This window comes from Orbicella franksi, chromosome 14 (assembly GCF_964199315.1).
Source record: "Orbicella franksi chromosome 14, jaOrbFran1.1, whole genome shotgun sequence".
Classification (NCBI taxonomy): Eukaryota; Metazoa; Cnidaria; class Anthozoa; order Scleractinia; family Merulinidae; genus Orbicella; species Orbicella franksi.
Genome location: NC_138158.1, coordinates 5,739,561 through 5,760,112, shown reverse-complemented (window position 1 = coordinate 5,760,112; position 20,552 = coordinate 5,739,561). Strand labels below are relative to the sequence as shown.

At 40.1% G+C, this 20,552-nt stretch overlaps 2 protein-coding genes across 2 annotated transcripts in view; one reads left to right on the top strand and one right to left on the bottom strand.

Moving 5' to 3' along the window:
- Window positions 1-20,552, bottom strand: part of LOC145468117 (D-inositol 3-phosphate glycosyltransferase-like) — a 358,913-nt gene that overhangs the window by 310,561 nt on the left and 27,800 nt on the right. The window lies entirely within an intron of this gene.
- Window positions 941-19,407, top strand: LOC145468078 (uncharacterized). Its single transcript, XM_081451748.1, has 21 exons — window positions 941-2,531; window positions 4,585-4,632; window positions 4,770-4,913; window positions 5,159-5,386; window positions 6,092-6,834; window positions 7,405-7,573; window positions 7,899-8,627; window positions 8,961-9,196; window positions 9,763-9,913; window positions 10,478-10,539; window positions 10,808-10,847; window positions 12,085-12,144; window positions 12,273-12,332; window positions 12,845-12,888; window positions 13,418-13,477; window positions 14,103-14,240; window positions 14,451-14,630; window positions 15,020-15,129; window positions 15,444-15,600; window positions 16,280-16,425; window positions 16,804-19,407. The coding sequence occupies exons 1-21, from the start codon at window positions 2,480-2,482 to the stop codon at window positions 17,918-17,920; spliced, it is 4,674 nt and encodes a 1,557-aa protein (XP_081307874.1). The 5' UTR covers window positions 941-2,479; the 3' UTR covers window positions 17,921-19,407.

The following is a 20,552-nucleotide window of genomic DNA, read 5'->3' as shown; positions in this document are numbered from 1 at the left end:
TAATAATTTTTCAAGTTTTTAGCCCTGTCTATATATCATTTTATCTCTTTCAGCAAATTTTATGTCAATCCGATGTTTCATTTGTGGGCAAACTACGAATGAAAGCTGTTTGACTTGTTGCGCGTGGTTAAATTTTTTCATTTTACCTTTGGTTGTGTTCTTGGGCAACACACTTTCCTTTAACAGTGCCTCTCACAACCCAGGTACCGGCGAATTAAATGGTAGAGTAACCCTGCCGGCGATAGACTAGCATTTTATCCAAGGGGAGGGAAAGAGTAGAAATATTCCTATTTGCGTCATGCTACAAAAACTGGATCGAGATAAACACCGGCCTCGTGGCCACAAGGTTTGAACGTTTCCGTTTGCCGCGCTCTTAAATACTCCAAGATCATTTCTGACACCTTAGATTACTTGTTTTTTTTTTTTTGTTTTTGTTTTTTTTTTTCGGAGGGGGGGAGGAAGGATAAGTCATTATTGAGGGAGATTGATGCTTCGACTGTGTGACAAAGCGACACAAGTAACAAGTCATATTTTTAGTTGCTAGGGAATGCACGGTGCTTGTCCTTCATGGGTTTTTACATCTATAAGGCCACGCAATTACTCATTTGAGGCTGGTTAAATTTGCTGATGGTAGAAGCTGGGACATTTAAAATAACCTTAATAAACCGCAGCTTCCTCATCTCAGGGAATTTATCAACTAAGAAGTGCAGCTCCATCCTCCCTCCCTAGTTTTCATGCATGTTTCTTAAGTGACGCAGTTATGTAACTGGCAAGCAGCCAATCAACAAATTGGACAATTCCGTGTTGCAGTGTAATTGAGACACTGTAGTTATTGACCCAAATCGAGTTTGAGTCATTATTACAGGACCATTAATCTGCAGTAAAAGAACTTATATATGATCACATGGGAAAATATGTCTCTAATAATTTGGTAGTAACTATAAATAATCCTACCGAAGAACGGTGTCAACTGATTTCAAATGTAAGAGACGTAAAACCTTTTACCATACTTGCGTGACTATCCATAATAGACAACACGTCAAATTACCAAATATTCCGTAACACGTCAGGGGATTCCCCGGAATTAATGACAGCGCTACAATAGCAATGAACAGCAAATAGCCCTTAGCAGTCTCGGCAGGCAGAGACTAGGAGTAAAATTCCTGTGCGTTTGTAACCAATGTGGAGACGAAGCTAGTGCCTCTATCTTAGCGATATGTCTTCAGAAGACGGTAAGTGAAATAGCTTTCAAATCAAGTAATTATCTTACGATACTTGATAACGATGCTATGCAGAATAGTTTACATAAGGCTGGTCACCTTGAGACTACAGTTTACGAGATAACGAACTAACTTTTAAATTAAAAGAGCACTTGATACCAAAGTAGAGCTCTTGGCCGGATTTGTGCCGCAATACAGCAGCGATACACATTCACTAGCCGTAGCATTCCGATGGACTGAAAACGCCATTGAGTGTGTTCATTATCGAGTTCATTTGCATGTCTGCGAGGTATAGCAAGAGAGTACAAAGGAAACCATGCAGAACTCACGCATGCTAGGCTTCTAAACTTTTTATCTGTGCATATCGGTTCAGGTTTCAGCTCTCCTCAGTTTCGTTTCCAAACAAACATTATATTGGACACACTGTTAAAAACCAGATATGAACCTTCACGCTTCGTAGGTTTAATATGAGTTCAGTGAGATTGCGGAACTATCGTGAAACTATTGAGATCGTGGAACTAGAACCTATAATTTTAAACTGTGCTCAGCTAGCTGTACTACTGTACTACATGTATTGACAGGAAAGTTATCGGAATACAAAATTTCACACCTACTGACCAATAAAATGGCAAGCGGTAAACAATTAACAAATTACGCCGAATTTGTAATCTTGGGTTGGTTAAACACGTTCCACACAATGATTATAACATTACGGTTCTGTCTACCGAGTCTACCACATGTGTTTATCATTGGGTTGGGTCTGGTTTACAAAAACTCTTTCTGATAGCAACTGATTAGCCTCCTGAATGAAACCAAAGAAAAATTTACCAGCTCACTGCGTAAGCTTCCGTGTGTCGACCTTAAACTGTTGCGTCATTGGCAAGCTGCCCATAATCAATGCCCGGGAGCCAGTGACTGATCGTAAGTTGGGGGTTGGCAGCTTTCTGCAAGCGGAGCAGTCGAATTCGCGTTCTTTTCAGTCCATGGATGACCCTAGTACCCCTAACTTAGAGAAGATGTCTTCAGACGGTAGTAAGAATGGTTTTTCAATCAATTAGCTCTTACAGCTGTAAGAGGTGCACAACCTTTTTATTCCACTTTATGCGTGACGTCTCGTAATAGACACTACCTCATTTCCCAAATATTCCGTAACACGTCACGAGGTTTCCCCGCAATTAATTACTCAGAAGTAGTCTTTTGCAAGCACTGCCTGTCTGCAGAGGTGTCCAACTCCCGTTCCCCCTGTCCATCTGTGTCTTATGTTGAACGATGCTCGTTCCTCTTTCTTAGCGATTATGTCTTCTGAAGACGGTAAGTAAAATAGCTTTCGAATCAAGTAATCAGCCAACGCTACTTGATAACGACGCTATGCAAAATGATTTAGATAAGGCTGGTCACCATGGGACTATACGCTCTGCGAGATTTGCGAGATGAAGAACTAACTTTCAAATTAAAAGAGCACTTGATACCAAAGTAGAGCTCTTGGTCGGATTCGCGCCGCAATACAGCCGCGATACACCTTCTGTAGCCGTAGCATTCCGATAGATTAAAAACGCCATTGAGTGTGTTCATTATATGGAGTTCATTTGCTTGTCTACGAGTTACAACAAGAAACATGCAGCTTTGCTGCTACAAAGGAAACCATGCAGACCCACGCAGGCTAGGCTACGCAACTTTTAGGTATATTGATAACTATATTAGCTACTTTTAGGTATAATGATTCGCTGTCTGGTTTCAGCTCTCCTCAGTTTCGTTTCCAAACAAACATCATATTGGACACACTTCTCAAGGCCAGACATGTATGAACTTCACGCTTTGTAGGTTTACTACGGGATCGCGAAACTATCGTAAAACTATCGAGATCATGAAACTAGAACCCATAATGTTTAACTGCGCTTAGCTAGTTGAACTACTGTAGTATTGACAGGTCCTGAGGTAGGTTGCCGGAATAAAAAGAAACACCTATATTGTCACACCTGAATGTACCGTGACCAAGAAAATAGCATGCAATAAACAATTTACAAATCAAATTGATTTTGTAATCTTGGTTGTTTGAGCACGTTTCAGATTAAAGACTGAGATAAACGCCTTTGTTCGAGACACTTGCATATGCCTATTTTATCGTACTTAACTGTTTTCTAATGTGATTTAAAACAACAAACGGGAAAAAACCCGGGGTTATCTTAAGACTTCCGCTCTTTCATTCCGTGACCCATCATTGACGTCATTTGTAGTTCAAGTTTGAGTAAGCTTCAAATGGTTAAGCGAGTCTGTTTATTTTCACTGGCGGCGATGAGCATTTGAAACAAATGAACAAAAATCACGAGTCAGTATTCGAAAAACAATATACAATGCGGAGCAATTTTCATGAGGTTATCATAGGAGTGAAGCTAAATGACTTTCAGACGTCTTCATTAGCAAACTAGGGGGCAAACTACAATAATCATCGTCTTTCTTTGCAATTCTTTCTTCGTCTTTGCCTTGAAACATCATTTTGGTTTGATCACTTTGAAAATAGTTCAATCTGTGTCTGTCCCTTTCTCCTCCAGTCTACTAGTGTACAGTTATTCGAGGATAAGAGTTGCCTTTTGTGGTCTGACAATATATTGCGGAAGATAATATTTTTACTTCCGTGATCTGCCGACTGGCAAACAGATGCAACCCCCGGGGAAGGGAACTCCAATATGAAAAGTCTGGGGATGCTCGTCGAAAAAATTGAATTATAGAATCTAGAGACCAGCAGAAATCGAGCTTAAAGACCGAAAGAAGAGGGTTTTTTATTATTATTTCTTCGAGTGCAGCCTAAAAGATACTTTGAAAGCTAAAAATAGTGGCGTTTCGTAATGAACACACTAAGTGAGGCCAGAATCCTTGATTTACACCCCTGAGCGAGACGACGAGTGTCTCCGACCTTTTTACATGGGAGTCCCCCACCTCGGGTGCAACCAAACCAAGCGTTTCAGAACGACGCCAAAATATGGCACAACTGGAAAGCTTTAGGCAAAATAGGCGCACAGATAAATAGTCACACCTTTCGTATTTTCGCTGAGTTATTTCGTTAGTTTCTAAGAAAAATTGTCTTCCAAGTAATGCGGAATCTCGACGCTGTCTTGCCATAGTTCGGACCGGTTTCCAAATATTCTCGCGCCAGATCCCTGACCGCGTATTTAAAATTCAAAATGGCTGCCACAAAGCAAGATAAGTTTCCGACATTTTCTCGTCCTCTAGTTTCATGAGAGGGCTCCCTGTGTGAATGTTTTCGCTCTATGAACAGACTGATGAGAGGCTTCTTTCTTCCATTAGTTATTTGTTGTGTTTCGTTGTAATTTTATATCCTAATTCTGGCGCTTACTTCTCTCTTTAGGTTCAAGTTTTGATGACTCAAGTTCGGACGTTTCCTCGCAGATTTCGGGTGAGTAAGTTTGATATGAGTTCATGCAATAGCGAAAAATTTCCTAAAGCAATGGCCCTTGTTTCTTCGGGAATGAGCAGCCTTGTCCAATCAGTACAGCCAGCTATTTTTTTTTTTTTTTTAATTTTATATTTCAGATGAACATCCAGGAAGCCGTGGAAGACGTAGACCTGTCGTTAAGAAGACGTACAGCACTATCAACGTTGTAAAATGCAGTGGTCCGGTTGCTGTTGGCAAGAAAAGAGCAATCATCAAGGGTACTCCTCATAGTCATCCAACAGGTATAAGTGTGATGTAGTAAACGCTGAGATAGCATACCGTTGTACATGCAAGGTCAAATAGTTTGTTTCTCGCTAACTCCATACATGGCCATAATCGCTAAGTATTTTAGTTGATTATAGACATAAGGCCACTTCATACATTTGGTATTTAACAACACATGTTAATTAACGAAGTAAAATCTCAAGTAACGATAAGCAAAAATCAACAGTTTACAAATGTTGACTTTATGCTTCTCATTATTCAGGTGAGGAAAATCTTGACCAGCCCAGTACAAGCGCAATACAGCCTCCTGACAACTCCCCATCGAAAGAGGTCAACCCCGAAAATGGCCGCCGAACATCGGAGGAAACTATAATTGAAGTCGGTGAGAATTGTCCAGGCTCCTACTACCTGATTAACCGTGAACAGCGAGATGGAAAGAAAGTACAAAAGTGGAATGCAAAGCCGAGTAAAGTCATTCTTTACGGGAAAGGTAAGTCATAAACTAATCTTAAGTCCATTAAAATACTGTCAGATGAAAGTTGCTAAAACCGTCTCAGTGTCATCCGAATGGTTACACCAACTAGGAGTTTCATCAACTGACCAAAATGTTGCAGCCACGTTTTACAGCACAATAAGCGGACCCAAACGAAAGTACTGCTGCGTAGCTTACCCACCGGGATTTAATCCGCTAACTTAAACGTTTTCAACGTTTTTATCGTAAAGCGTGGAGGAATTTTTGATCGTTGACTTTTCAAATAAGACTGCATTGATACTTGCAAACAGTCGAGTTTGTACGAAGGCAGCCGACGACAATAATACTGTCCAGCCTCTTTAAGAGGGTCTCGGGGGTGGGAGAGTGCATTTTTCATTTGTCAGTTAACTTTTGAGCCACTTGTCGACCTTGTTGCTCTCAATTAAATGGCTGTTAAAAGATAAACCCTGAACATAGATGTATTCATGATTCCCACGGTGCCCCTCTTTTAGCTCAAATAGATATAAAATCAAATACCAAATACTTGTTTCTGATTTTTAGATCTAATTTTGTCATAACATTCCATCATGGAAATAATATGATAAGTCAGTTTGCGCATCCAGACTCTTCTCTCTTACGAGTCACGTAGCATTTATGTATCTTATATACACTCCAATTACAGTTTCAATCTATGATCATTATTTTTTTTGACAACGATTTCAGGAGACGCTACGTTTAAATGGTCGATCGAAGAATTTCTCGAAAACCCAGTGAAATTCATTTGTGACATGGACAACAACGCATGTTCACTTCAAGAGGAAAAAGAAGATTTCATACTCCATGAAATTCTCCCGCATCAAGAAGAATCGTGGGGTAAATGCTCCTCTTCCAATGAGAAAATCTACGAGACCTTAGCCAGAATATCTTCCAGCAGAAAGAGCGCCAAAGTCGTTAGGCAAGCTCTTCAGCTGCTTCTTCATTTGATCTGCAAGGACAACTTTGATAGCTGCTACGAGAACTTGCTGGTTGTGGAAGTCGTTATAAGGTCATCTATTCTCCCGCCCGAGGGACTGTTCAAAACTGACCGACACTCAGAACGAGAACTCAAACTTTATGTATACAGCCGTATTTTGTCCTCGCTAGTGATACAGCAAGTTCGAAAAGGGGATTTGCGTATCGACACCCTTGAGCAAGATCTTAAAAAGCTACAGAAAGAGCTGAAACAATTTGGCGATCAGCTAAACAACAAAAAGAAGGATGATTTCCGATATTCGATAGAGTTCATCCAGGAGGCAATTCCGTGTCTGTTTAAACCTGAAGATAAGTTGAAAGTGTTGCTAGACGAGTGCCAAGAGTTTTGCTCAAACCGGAAAATCACCAGTGGCGATTTAAAGGTTCTTCAAGGGCTCAAGAAGAATGGCAAGTGGATTGATCTGCACTGCATCTTGATTTATCTTCATGGGAAGGTAAGTCTTTGATTTTTGACTTTTTAATTTTTTTTGACTAGTCTAGAGAGCCCGGGCTTCAACAATTCAAACCAATGCGAGTGTTTTTGGATAAAAATCTGATCAATGCCCGCATTGGTTTGCCTAAAACCATCTAAGGTTGGCGCGAATTCCGTCGTAGTACAATTGTTTTGTTGATGAGTAAACATCGTCGTCATCTTCACAATTGGCTCCAAAATCCTGATATCCAATTTTCTCGGAATCTGAAATGACGCCCTGAAAATTCCATTTAAAAGTTATTATAGTTAAACGGAGTGGCTGCTGTTTCGGGGACTCTCAGAAATTACAGGCCTAAGAACATTCATATCCCTACAATTAAAACTTAGATGTACTTGGACAAGTTTGCCTTTCAATCAACGCAAAGCCCTTTATTTTTTTCATTGGCATCAACTTAAAACTCAGATCATCAAGCTGCCTTTTTAGCTACCATTCGCTGCTTGTTTCTGACGGAAACGAGAGCCAAGAGGAGCACCAATTAAGTAATGAGCTCATTTACTTATCGATAATTGATTAAATGCATGCTCCTCTCAGGTATACTGTGAGCGTCCTGTTCCACAAATGGAGACTGAGAGACGGGCCATGAAACTTTTCAGACTTCTCGTGGAAACGTATTTAAAGAGAGGTGGTGGAGATGACTGGAGGTTTTGTTTGTTAGCAGCGTCGATTTTATCAGATATTGCGATGAACAACGCAACGAAAGGTGGGCCGAACTTTCCTAAATCAATAAAATCAAAGGCTGTTAAATTGAATTAGAGACAGAAGCTTCAAGTTCCACTCAAGTAGTTCGTTCAACAAGAATAGAAAGCATGATCTCAGACATGTCACCCCATGTGTTTTAAAAAAACAAAATGGGTACGTGGTGTATGTTTGGAATAGAAATTAGAACACATTGGTTTTTTTCAGTGTAATTCATTTCACGAGCTTACACAATTTTCTGCTAAAATCATAAGTCAAAAATCATCTTAGTGGTGTCATGAGCCTTTGTGACTTTTCATGTGTCTTTCGCTTTTCCTGCTACGATTCAGAAATGAGGACGGAAGCAGGTGGATGCTTAGTGAATCTCCTTAAAGATACAAAAGTGCAGAGAAGGCCGGAATGTCGTGCATTTCTTCAGCGGCGATCTTCAGAAGTGCTTCTCTGTCCTGATAAAGAAATAAGGACGTTTTTGGTTCATTGTCTATCCAAAAACCAAAATTTGCAGCACGACCTTCCCGAAGACCTTCACATCAAACACCTGTCCTCCATGTACAGGACACCGACACTGGAAATCAACCAAACAATAGTAAGCCAAAGCTCGGGTTGCTTTGTCAAGCATGGGATGTTCCAAAGAAAGAAAGTGGCCGTAAAAGTCCTGTTTGTCAGGAAGCAGCACCTTCTGGAGGACAGTCCCTCTACCAACGCTAGAGAGAGGCTAATCAGAGAAGCCGATTGCCTGAGAATGTTAAACGAATCTCGACACCCAAACATTATTGTTCTCCTAGGCTACGACACGAAAAATTTGCCGTACCATATTATCACAGCATTTGAAAAATGGGGAAATCTTTTGCAGTTTGTCTGGCGATCCCGGGAAAACAGTCCTCGTCTCCAACCAGTCCAACTTCTTAGGATGCTCGTAAACATAGCCGACGCTCTGTTGTACTTAGAGAAGTTGGACTTCGTACACCGCGCTGTCATGGCAGCAAACGTGCTTGTGGGTGACAACTATGTCTGCAAATTGAGTGGGATGCAATCCTTACAGCAGCTTACGAACCAAAGTAAGAGCCCAGAATGTATAATAAAAATAATTACTCAGATAACGAAAGTAAAGTCACCGTGGAAGCAAATACAAGGAATTTTGCAGCATTTCAATAAAATTCGGAGGTAGATGCTCTTTCTTTGAATACCGTACAAATGACCCAGTAAAAGTGCAGTGCAGCCAAACCCTGAGTGCCAGAGGTTCGTACTAGCGACGAAGTCCTAGCTTAAGCGGGTTCACCCCTCCTTTACTCAGTTAATCTCAACAGCAATAACCCTTATCTCCCCCAAGTCACTGCGACATTGAAAAGTAATCTCCAAACGAGCAGTCAGTCATATTATTTTACTTCCAGCTGAAGATCCGGATTCACTGTATAGCTATTGTTCAGTGGATGATGGTCTACCAGAATTTATCAGCACGACAGCTGAGGAGCTGCCGATGAGATGGCAAGCACCAGAGTGTCTTTTGGAGCACCGTTATTCCACTGCCTCTGATGTGTGGGCCTTTGGGATGCTGATGTACGAGGTGCTCACTTATGGATGCCTCCCTTACAGACACGTCGGGAAGGATGAAGAGGTTTCTCTGTGTGTAAGTTGGGAAAGTGCATTCCAGTGGAGGAATTAATGCACTTCACGGGTACATTCTGAACATTAGATTAGGCAATTGCAAATTTATGAAATCCATTAGGCTGCGATTGGTTTTCAAGATGGTGTGTTTGTAAATGAATTTCAAGGCACGAGGATCACAGTTATAAGTTTGATGCTCTTAACATTTTGCCAAACATGTTTGCAAGTTAAGTTAACGATAGTAACTGGAGAAATAGGAATCAAAGAACGACGATTCTGAGTTTATAAAATGATAGCTGAGGAGGGGGAACTCTTGTTAGTGCAAGAAGGGAAAGCAAAAGTCTCCAACCCTCGAAGGTCACCGGACGTCGGAGGCATACCTTCCGAAATAATTTGAAAAGGTTACTTTATAAAATAAGATATTGTATTTCCTATAGATACATTTTAATCTAGTTTTGAATTAAAACAACTATTCTATTTATTCTAGTGCTTTTTCCCCAACCTTCCTGAATCCACCCTTGGAATTAATCGGAAGCTATAATTTTTGCAAAGGGATACAACTAACACTAATGTTTCAATACTTTATAGATTAAGAACCGCAAAGAGGTACTGCGTTTTGAGCAGTGTTTTGAAGAAAAGGAGTATGAGCTGATGATGCAGTGCTGTGAGCTCCTGCGACATAGACGACCCAAATTATTTGATGTCAAAGCAAGGCTTATCGAAATGCATGAAAATGCAGGTACTTGTGCATATTATTTTCCTCTTTTAATGTGTCATACTTTCACATAGGATAGGTCATATGAGTTCAATTACGATGTAGACCTGTAAAGTATCACTCTACCAACTACTTGGAGATAAATGGATTGCGCCCTTGCTTATGAAGAGAATCTCAAAAGATAAGGGTAGGTTCAATGTTGTACTTTAAATTTTAAGCTTTAACTGGATTGCTGGACAGTGCAAACTGTATTAAATCTCATACAATGCCCCAATCGAATCTATGCACGAAAAATCGTCAATCACCCGTGAAGCAAGACCGAAATTGCCACGATGCTTTCAAAGCTAGATTATTAAATTCTCTTACCGAGTTAAATTTGTCGTGCTTTGAGATACAAACATCCATATATGCAATATCCCCTGATTATGCTTTTTCCTCACTAGTCGACTTTGCAAAGTATCATTATTTTAAATAGATTCATCTTCTCTTGATTTTTCCTGTTGATATTCTATTCTGTTCATAAAAATGTTAAAAAAAAAAGAAAAGAAAGCAGTGCCTCATCCACTATTTACTCATCTTTTGTTATAGATGAAGAGCCACCACGGCCCGATCCACCTTCCCTGGATAATCACGTCACTTACGAAAGCTCTGTAAGGCTTCCTTTATCTCATTTTTTCAAGATCCATTTTTTGTTCGGGAATATAAATATCGTCTAAAAGGAAAAGAAACAACATAACGTGAAAGCCACTTACTGTTATTTTTAAACTGACTGCTGAATGAAAAATACGTCAAATTGTTCGCCAAATTAATCTACACTTATTGGTCCGAAATCTAGAGTTGCGAAAGTAAGGAAACAACTTTCATAAAATGCTTTTAGTTACAACAATGTCTTATAAGTGCTTTGCTTTTGTCGCACAGAGCATTGGAAATGCGGAAGACATATACAGCTCTGTTTCAGGTAATAACTTTTGTCATACATTGAGGTTCATTTTTTTCAGGTTAACTGCTTTTGTGAGGTTGTTTAGGCTTCAGTCCAACCGACGACTGAGTCAGCATAAAACATTTAACAATTAGATTATGAGCTCGAGATTTCTATGAGGTGATAGTTGATGAGGCAGAAGGCCGAATCAACTATCACCTCATAGAAATCGAGATTCAATTTTTTTTAAAAGTCAAGAAACCGTAAATGTCCTTCGTTTAGACTTCTCAAGAACTTAATTATCCATTTGCATCAAAATTTTCCTCCAAATCTTTAGGAAAACGAAAAAAGCGTCGCCATTTCCTAGACGACCTCCAGCCACTGCACACTAATGGCTGATAGTGTTCAATGGCTCAGTCAATCAGATTACAGCATTTACATTAATATATTAGTAGAATTCTGCTAATTCTTGTTAGTATATATCTACTAGCGTTCTATCACGAATGCCGCTCTCTGATTGGCTACGCTACTCACTATCTATTCTGTGATAGATAGTGAGTAGCGTAGCAGTGTGCCCTTGTTAACAAAATGACGGTCGCGTCTTGGCGTTTTCGAAGTGTCTGTGAAGAGGATTTAGATCAACTTTTGAACGACTAGTGGATTTATACTAAAACTATTAGATTATTCGCTCTCGATTTCTATGCGTGATAGCTGACTCGGACTGCGCCCTCGTCAACTATCACGCGGTAGAAATCTCGATCTAATTGTTTAATAAACTTAATAACATCGTTTTGAATTTTCAGGATTGTATTTGTGACTCATGTTTTTGTCATTTCAAATTTTACGATAATGGCAAGCTCGAGATCGAGGAAATCCTTGCCTGCTTTTGAAGGTTTCAGCTGTGTTGGCTAAAGACAAATCCCAACTTTTTGACCAGACACGAAATGTTTGGTTACCCAGTCAAAAGACCATTTGGCTTTTGCCTCAGCCTGTGTCAAAACGAGTGCTCTGCACGTCCTCTGCACGCAGATCAAAAACAGTTTCGAAAGAGGGCTCGTTTTGAAACAGAGGCAAAAGACAACTAAGAAATGGCCCATTAATTTGGGCAAATCTTAAGGCTACAATGAGATCTGGGGTAGTAGAAACTTTTTCACTGTCTACCAACATCATTTCTCAAGTGGAGAATTAAGGGCCTGATTGAAACTTTTTACCTCACAATGAAGCCAGGTTTACCAAACCTCACATTTTGATCTAACTTCCCTCTCTGTTTTATCAGACCTGGCTTACGAAGACTGCAACTACCGATCAATCGAAGAGGACCAAGAGGCGACATATGGTAAAACGATTTGATTTCTTCAGTGTCTTGGGACTCATAGAAACTTTATACCTACTGACAACAAAACCAAAGTCTCACATTTTAACTAATTTTAGCCTCACATCTAACTTTCTTTTCTGTCTTATCAGACCTGACTTACGAACAGCTCCCCCTCCAGTCAATAGAGGACCACCAAGAAACGCCATATGGTAAGACGATTTGATTTCTTCAGTGCCAAATCAGAAAAGCTATTGTTTATAATAATGCTTAACACTACAAATAAAGTGACTGATTTATAATTAACTGACTGACTGACTAACTGATTAATTGATTGATTTCACAATTTTACAACGAGCTATGATCAAAATGGAAAAACCCTTTCCTTCTTCTTTTCAGTCACTACAGATAAAGTGACTGATTGACTGACTGACTGACTGACTGACTAACTGACTGACTGACTGACTGACGGACTGACTGAATAACTGACTGACCGAATGACTGACTGACTGACTGACTGATTGACTGACTGATCTACTAATTGATTGATTGATTGATTGATTGATTGATTTCACAATTCACATGCAATTCGACGAACTATGATCAGTAGTAACACAAACTGGCTATTGATTTTCAGAGATGTGCATCTAAATGCCCTGCAATTACTTGATGGTTGCGTGTAGCCTTAGTTGTGTATGCAGCTTATACTTCTCTATTATTTCAGAACTTAACGATGACCGCCCCTGGCACTTGAGCAAGGAAACGGAGGTAAAATGTCGCCCTATTTTCAAAGCTACTTGTAATTAATTTTTTGGGGGCACATTTGTTCTATACGTTTACTCCTCCACACCTGAAAAGAAACTTAAGTAGAATTTAATGGGATATAATATATATACTTAAAAATTTCAGGCAAAAATAAAGAAACTGCAGAGTGAGAGAACGCAGACATCCGAAGGTGCACGAACTTTCTTCCCTCCGTATCCCCCTGTAAACCTCCAAGAGTGCACTTCGGTTATAAGTTAATAAGAACTCCAAGCCTACACGTGTGGTATCAAGCTAATCGGCGCGGGATAAATTAGACAGTTATTGTAAAAATACCAATCGACTGAGGAGCTTTCCATTTGTACCAATTTGTACTAATGGCAAGGCGACTTCGACGAATGGTGATCATTTACTGATGGTACGATTGGTGAGGGTGTTTTGTCGATTGGTATCTGTTTGTGTATATTGGACATGTGTGGATATAGATAAAGTTTACTGACTGAACATATTTCTTTTTGTATTTTGGACATCGTAGAAAGATTTGGATGGTACATTGTCAGAACGTGATGATTTTCCCAAAAGACAAATGTTTCAGGTTGGTGTGTCTATTATCATGAATCTATCATGTAAAGCTACTTAAAGATCAGAAGGTGTCTGTACTGAGAAAGCTGAGAAGAGAAAAAAAAAAGCTGCGAAAGAACGCCGAGGGACCAAAAGGGAAATAAACTTCTTTTGTAGCTAGTACTATGAAAATTAATCCAAATCAGCAAAGGGAAAGAGTTTGCAGCTACTAGAGCTTATATAGTTGTAATCAGTTATAATAATAACGTGATCTTCAAAGATAATAATTATGCGGTCTCAAACTGTTTCCCTAAGCGCTCAATACGTTATTTCTCACAAAATCAATGTATTGTCAAAAGCAAACTGTCGAAATCAGGAAATAATTAATCAATTTTTAGTTATGAAGTAGACTTATGATATGGCTCGAGTTTGTAGCCGATAATTGGATCGGCTAATTCTGGTAATTCTAGGACATTATTCTCCCGTAATGCTCACGGGCCGATAACGGGCTTCCACAGACAAAGCCTCTCAAACCTCGGCCTTACCGTAATAGGGCAACGTCTCTGTTTGAGATCTTCCCGTAAAGACCTCACTCTCGGTTAACAAGTAGTTAAAAATGCATGCTGAATTATTATAACTTGCAGTGTTTTCAATTTTAGGGCATGCCTGTGGTACGTGAGAATATTACAAAGGGAGATGTTCAACATCTGAAAAGACTTCTCGCTCTTAAAAATCCAAATCTTGTCCCGATCTGGAAGATACATAATTTGGATTCGCACAGTCCAACCGTGGAAATTGTAAGTACGATTATAGCTACCCTCAGGTATAATATAGGAACGTTCTGTAACTTCCTTTAACTTCAGTTTGAAATCGAGCTTAAATTATTTCCTTGAGCAACTTCTCTAAGGAAAACAGTAACTTTACAGTCTTTGATAATCATTTTAATCGTCTCGACACGAGTGCCGGAGAGGTCTAAGAAATGAAAAGTAAGTTTTTCTTTTTTTCAGACCTCAAAAGATGCCCCTCTTGGTAACCTGAAGGAATATGTTCTTGACAAGAGATGCCGAATTGGTGACATAGTCACCTTTCTGTCTCAAGTGGCGTCTGCTCTACACTATCTTCATGTGAATCACATCGTACACGGAGACCTCAGCGCTGAACACGTGAGCGTGATAGCGCCAGACAAGGTCAGTACATGACAATGTAATAACGACATGGTAGTGGTAATCATTCACTTGATATTTCATGTCAATAACGGTATATATCAAATCAAGCTCTGAGGTCATGAAAATAGTAATGACACAAAACACATCACGACAGGTTAGCAGAATTGGTTCGATACTGAAACAGTACACATTTTTTCCGAAATTTTGTTTCGAAATGAGACAAAAAAAATGCCCGAAAATGAAACGTCCGATATTTTAACCTCCAACGTTTTCTGCAAGTAGTGTACTTTTGGAGAAAAACATGCTTGTTAACAGCAGTATTTTCTAAACTCGTCAAAGTTCAACTGTCAATACAATCAGCACGTGTCGGCAGAAAAAGTGAGCTCAACCTTCCCTTTTGTTCTGTCCAGGTCCAGGTTGGTCGTCTGGGTCGCTCTAAGCCTCTTTATATGAGCGCTTATGAAGTAACCAGTACTTCATGCGTGGTAGAATCTGCCATGCCACCTGATGCTACTCGCTGGTGAGTACCTTAAAGCCCCATGCTTTGCTTAGTATCAAGACTGTTTGATAAGTAGTCTTATATGAAGGATGTCGGTTAATCACAGCTTACAATGTTCACAAGTATTTCGTTCCATTCAAGGCTAACCAGTTCAGCCGGTTACTGTTTGATTTTAGCACCAGCCGAGACACTATTTTTGCATATACAGAGGTGTATTGAATATATGTTGTCGTTTGTTCAATTAACTTGCTAGGGGATTTTGAAAACTTTACAAACTGCCGGAGAAATGATATGCCCCTAGCCTGCACTAATAATATAATACACCTTTTCTACAGGAGTGCACCAGAGGTAATCTTAGATGGGCATTACACGCATGCCAGTGATGTTTGGGCATTTGGAATTCTTGCTTGGGAATTGTACACATCGTTCACAACTGGACAAGATGGGCCGCGAGACCTCTCAGTGCCGTTCTTTGATCTTGAAAGACATGAGGTAAATTCTAGGGCTTTACTCAATGCATTCTAAACAATTTTTACGATAGGCAGAGTTTGATGATCATTAGTTACGTCCAAGCCCTCGAAGGCAACGTTTTGATGGCCACTGCTACTCTCAGGACGGGAACGATTAAGAGTGGGTTAGGGAAGTGTATAGGACTAAAGAAAACAGAACCAAGGCGGAAAAGCAATTGCTAAATACCTAAAACGATAAAAATAGTTTAGTTACTTATATATCTAACAGTTAAAAAGGAAAATATCCTCACTTGCCCAAGAGATCTGATCTAGGATGTCGGGATTCTGTGTGTAAAGCCTGCGTACAAGCCAAGTGGCCCACCAGGCCAGCGCTCGGCGTATTTCTACTCCTCCCTTGATAAGATGCTAGTCCATCGCAGGGTTACACCCAGCATTAAATTCACCGGTAACCATTTGTACACCTGGGCGGAGAGAGGCACTGTGAGAGTCAAGAACACAACACAATATCTCCAGTCAGGGCGCGAACCCGGACCACTTGATCCGGAGGCGAGCGCCTTAACCGTGAAGCCGCGGCAACTCCACATTCGCTTACTGGATAAAGAGCAATTAAACTCCAAGCAAATTCTGATCACTGTGTTGTAAAACATTCATTTATTTCTCCTGAATTACTTCAAACTAAATGTGTAAGATCCATATTTCAGATTCTGCCTCATATAAGACACCACGGACCGCTGAGCAAACCTGAGGGCTGTCCAGACTGGGTATATATCCTAATGCATCAATGTTGGGCATATGAATCCGTGCAGAGACCACCCGCTCTCGCCATCTTTGATTGCCTCACGAGCAGGTACGTTTTAACTCTTTTAAAGGGAGTAAAATCGACGCAAGCAGTATCATCAGTTAATATTAAGAATAAAAACGTATTCAGTGGAGATGACGTTAAATAACCCTAAAATAAGCAAGTGTTATCTAAGATCATCTCATTACCATGTTGCTCGGTAAATGAAAGTCGGCAAGCGAAGTTTTTGAGAATCGAGTTTTCGATGCTTAGACAAATGGAGAATTTAAACTAGGAGACACCACTTGAGGCACAAATTTAGTTTAATTTCAATGTAACCAAGTATGATTCAGTATATCAGGAATAAGCAGTCGCTGAGTTACAACAAGTCAGAGAAGACAGACATGACAAGTACTATATATTGATATTACTTCTCCGTTTGTTAAGGGAGCCAATGACGTCCTGGATAATGAGATCCTGGCTGAAAAGTCACGACGAAAGTGAATGGCCAGACTTAACTATCTGTCAGACAGAGGCTGCTTGTCATGTAACAGATATGAAGAATCACCCCTCCAAGGAAGTCATCGAGAAGATGTGCTCAGACGAGTTCTTTACCAAGCACATGTACAAATACGTCGACGTTCCTTCCGTAACCGTAAGGGACGACGAAGACGATAATTACTCACGTTGTCCGAAAGTTGGAAACTCTGAAGCGGACGAGCGTTTGGACATAAGCTCGAATTACGAAGCTGCCTACATTAGTCCTAATCCAGTGGAAAGAGATCACAAACTTATGACAATTAACCAAGAACCTCGGGAACCATTCAGTAATGAATCAGGCTACTTGAGTCCAGCTGCAATGGAAGCTGAACAACGTAGTGAAACTGAACACCATTCCTCCAATCAGGGCCTAACCGAGGGATCTGGGAGCAAGAGAAGTCACACCGAGATATACCAAGCTGAAGGTGTTTCCAGGACAGCACAAGAAGCCACTTATTCTCAAGCGACAAAGATTAAAAAGCGCGTTGTAGAGTACAGCAACACTGCGTTCAGTTCTGATCAAGAAGGGGCCTCGCGGGTTGAAGACGCCGAATCTATCCCAAACTACGATAAACCTCGTGTAGCTTACGAAAATGCGCTGTACATTCTGGATCAAGGCCATACTTCCGCGGATGAAGGCACTGGATTTACCCCAAAACAGGAAGTATGCCTTGATGAGTATGAAGCCGTGGACGGCAATTCATCGGTGTGCTTGTATCAGAATGCCGCGTTTTGGGCAAGTACGCATCCCACGGTTCCAGACCAGTTGGTGCCACAGGGCGATCACCTCTATGCAAACGTGCAGGAGAAGGTAGACGGGGTTACTGGTACAAGGTCCCTGCTGGGTACGGAAACTGGGCAGCCCCACATGGAAACTCCCTACCAAGAACAAGAAACGTCCCCACAGCTGGGTCATGCGCTTCATGATATCGCCAACAAAAACAGTGCTGGAGTTTCAGACCGAAATCCCATAGCACCTTCGTGGCTAAATGATCCTAAATTGGAGGTAACATTTTATGTTTGAGGCTGCCAGGTGTGATACAATGATCAAATTAGAACATCATGATCATAAACAAATAATATAAACGTGACCGACTGTGTAGTACGTACATATAGAGAGAGCTATTTTGTTATTTACTCTAGGAGAGGTACATATAGAGAGAGCTATTTTGTTATTTACTCGAGGAGAGTTTTAAAATTGAGTGTATAATTCAATAAGCCAATAGGGAGACAACCTTGGATGATTCTATCGTGCAACTGATTTAATTTGCTGACTTCATGAAGAATATTTTCGTGAATCTTCACAAGGAATTGTTACTTAACCCAGGTGCTTAGCATTGCTGTACATAACTCATAAGTCGCAAGTCTCCAAAACGGGCATTAAATGCCAATTAATGGACTGTACAATTAGTTCTGATGTTCTGAGTCGTTAGAAAAGGATATATATATATTTGTTCGTGCCCCAACACACTTTATTTACATTGTTAATTAGTCGAGTGAGTCACTGAATCAGCCGTGTATCTCGGCATATATACACTGGAAAAGTGTTGAGGTCGGTCCCATATGCGTATTTTATATTTAAAAAAAAAAAGGAATTTTTTCATTACAGTGAATTTTAACCTAATTTTACAATAGATTATTTTTGTTAGAGTATATGCATGACCTCGTCTCTCACTTTATTAATGTATCCTTATACATTCGCTAAGCAAAATGTGATGAGATGTTTGGTTTACTTAGTTGAAAATATTATAGTTCAGTGGTGTATCATTTTTTTCTCGTTTTAATAGTGGAAGATATTTTGATACTGTATTTTTTTGATGAATTTTACAATTAGTCAGGTACAATTGGAAACCCAATTGAGGAGCAAGCGTGAACGTTACTACTGTTTTCGGTACACGCTTTTAAAATGGAAAAGAAACTGACATCACTAAGATTTGGATGTTTCATCGATATTTATGCAATAAACTTAATGTTACATAGTATCTATCACTCGTTCGCCGTGTTCACTCGTGAGATATACCATCAACCAGCATCAACACGAGAAGATAACATTAGATGATTATGTCATATTCTTTATGGAATACATTACTGTAAATTCAAAAGATCTGCTTTAGCCGCCAAATTGGGGCCGTTTGGACGGGTAAAATACAGAGCCTTCATAGGATCTGACTTGGCTATTAAGGTCGCAATAGCCTGGTCGCAATGTCCCTGGGCTGCATTCCAGGCTGGGCTGAAATAGTTCTTTGACCCATGAATTAAACTGTACCTCAAACAACTTAACGACAGGCTGCATCAGACGTTCGGTCTCCTGGGTGAAATTGGAACTTTGGCGGGGCTGAAAACAGATCTTTTGACTTTACAGTGTTTAATTGGTGTAATAAATGTTATTATTTTTATTAGTTATTTTGTTATAAAATTTGTATTTAGCTGGACATCGGTTCACACCAGCTGATCATCGACCGGTGGATCGGGTATCACGATGAATAAAGTAGGTTCTAGTTTGAAGTCTTGATTAGTTTCTATTTGGTTAAAACATATATATATCACTACACGCACACAAGCCTTCGAAAGATACTGCAATTAACTTGTTCCTGTTATCGTGATGTATATTCGCGAATGACAGCACATTCCTGCTATCAGGATGTATCCCAACCTCATACATCGATTAGAAAAATATTCGCCAATGACAGCACATTTGACACAAAAAAGCGACACATTTCCTGCACGATTCCGTCTTTACTCAGCAGTTTTGCAAACTACTATAAATAACGGGCTGCACAAATGCATGCTTGTGAACGCCATGCATCAACAAGCGATTACATCAACAAAACCATCGAGGTCCATCGAGATGAAGTACTTAAAACACATGACTGACACACCACTCTTCAGCCGTACATAATCCATCATAGTTAACGGAACGGTTATATTGGACAGGTGCTTAGGAAATGGAACGGATTCCCTTTTTAATGCATGGAGAACAAGCTGTTAAGGGACTGTTAAATCCAAGATAACAAAGCCATCTTTTCATTATTGAAGGTCTCTAATCTTCCCTTCCAAAACCAAATGACTGATCTTGCTTGGTCAATAAAGCGAAACATTTGCTGCAAATGCAAATTCCGATTACAAAAAACTGGCCGATGAAAAAAATTTCCCTTGTTAACTTCCTATTGAACTGAATATGAACTGAATTGTAATATATCTTATTTCGTAAGGTAGTAGGACTGACAAGTTAATCTTGGAACCAGATCTCCTTGTGGCAAACTAAATAAATCACAAGCGGATGAATGCCAAAATTCTGATGACCCTGGCATCAAGGAAAAGGGACTTTCCGGGCTGGGCTGTCACTGCTTACGAGCAAATTGCGCATTTGCACGAGATATCTCTTGTGCAAGACGAATGGCAATATCATGTCCAAGAACACAACAACCTCGATCCCTGAAATGGACCTAGGAGTTTATGCAATGTTTATTAGCCAAAATGGGCCGGAGGAAGGGGAAGGAATCGGGGTGTCATCTTGTACTGATTTTACAATGATCAGACTTCCCTGATCAGGCACATAGGGTCGCTCGTAGGTCCCATTACAATGGGCGAACATTATTTTTAGTTCCGAAAATTGGTACTACGATGAACTTCACTTTGACCACGTCTATCAAGCC

Excerpts from the sequence above, each read along its gene's own strand:
- LOC145468078 (XM_081451748.1), top strand. The coding sequence starts at position 2,480 with ATGTTGAACGATGCTCGTTCCTCTTTCTTAGCGATTATGTCTTCTGAA. Across the intron at positions 5,387-6,091 it reads AGTCATTCTTTACGGGAAAG|GAGACGCTACGTTTAAATGG; the intron begins GTAAGTCATAAA and ends CAACGATTTCAG. Across the intron at positions 15,130-15,443 it reads CCACCTGATGCTACTCGCTG|GAGTGCACCAGAGGTAATCT; the intron begins GTGAGTACCTTA and ends CCTTTTCTACAG.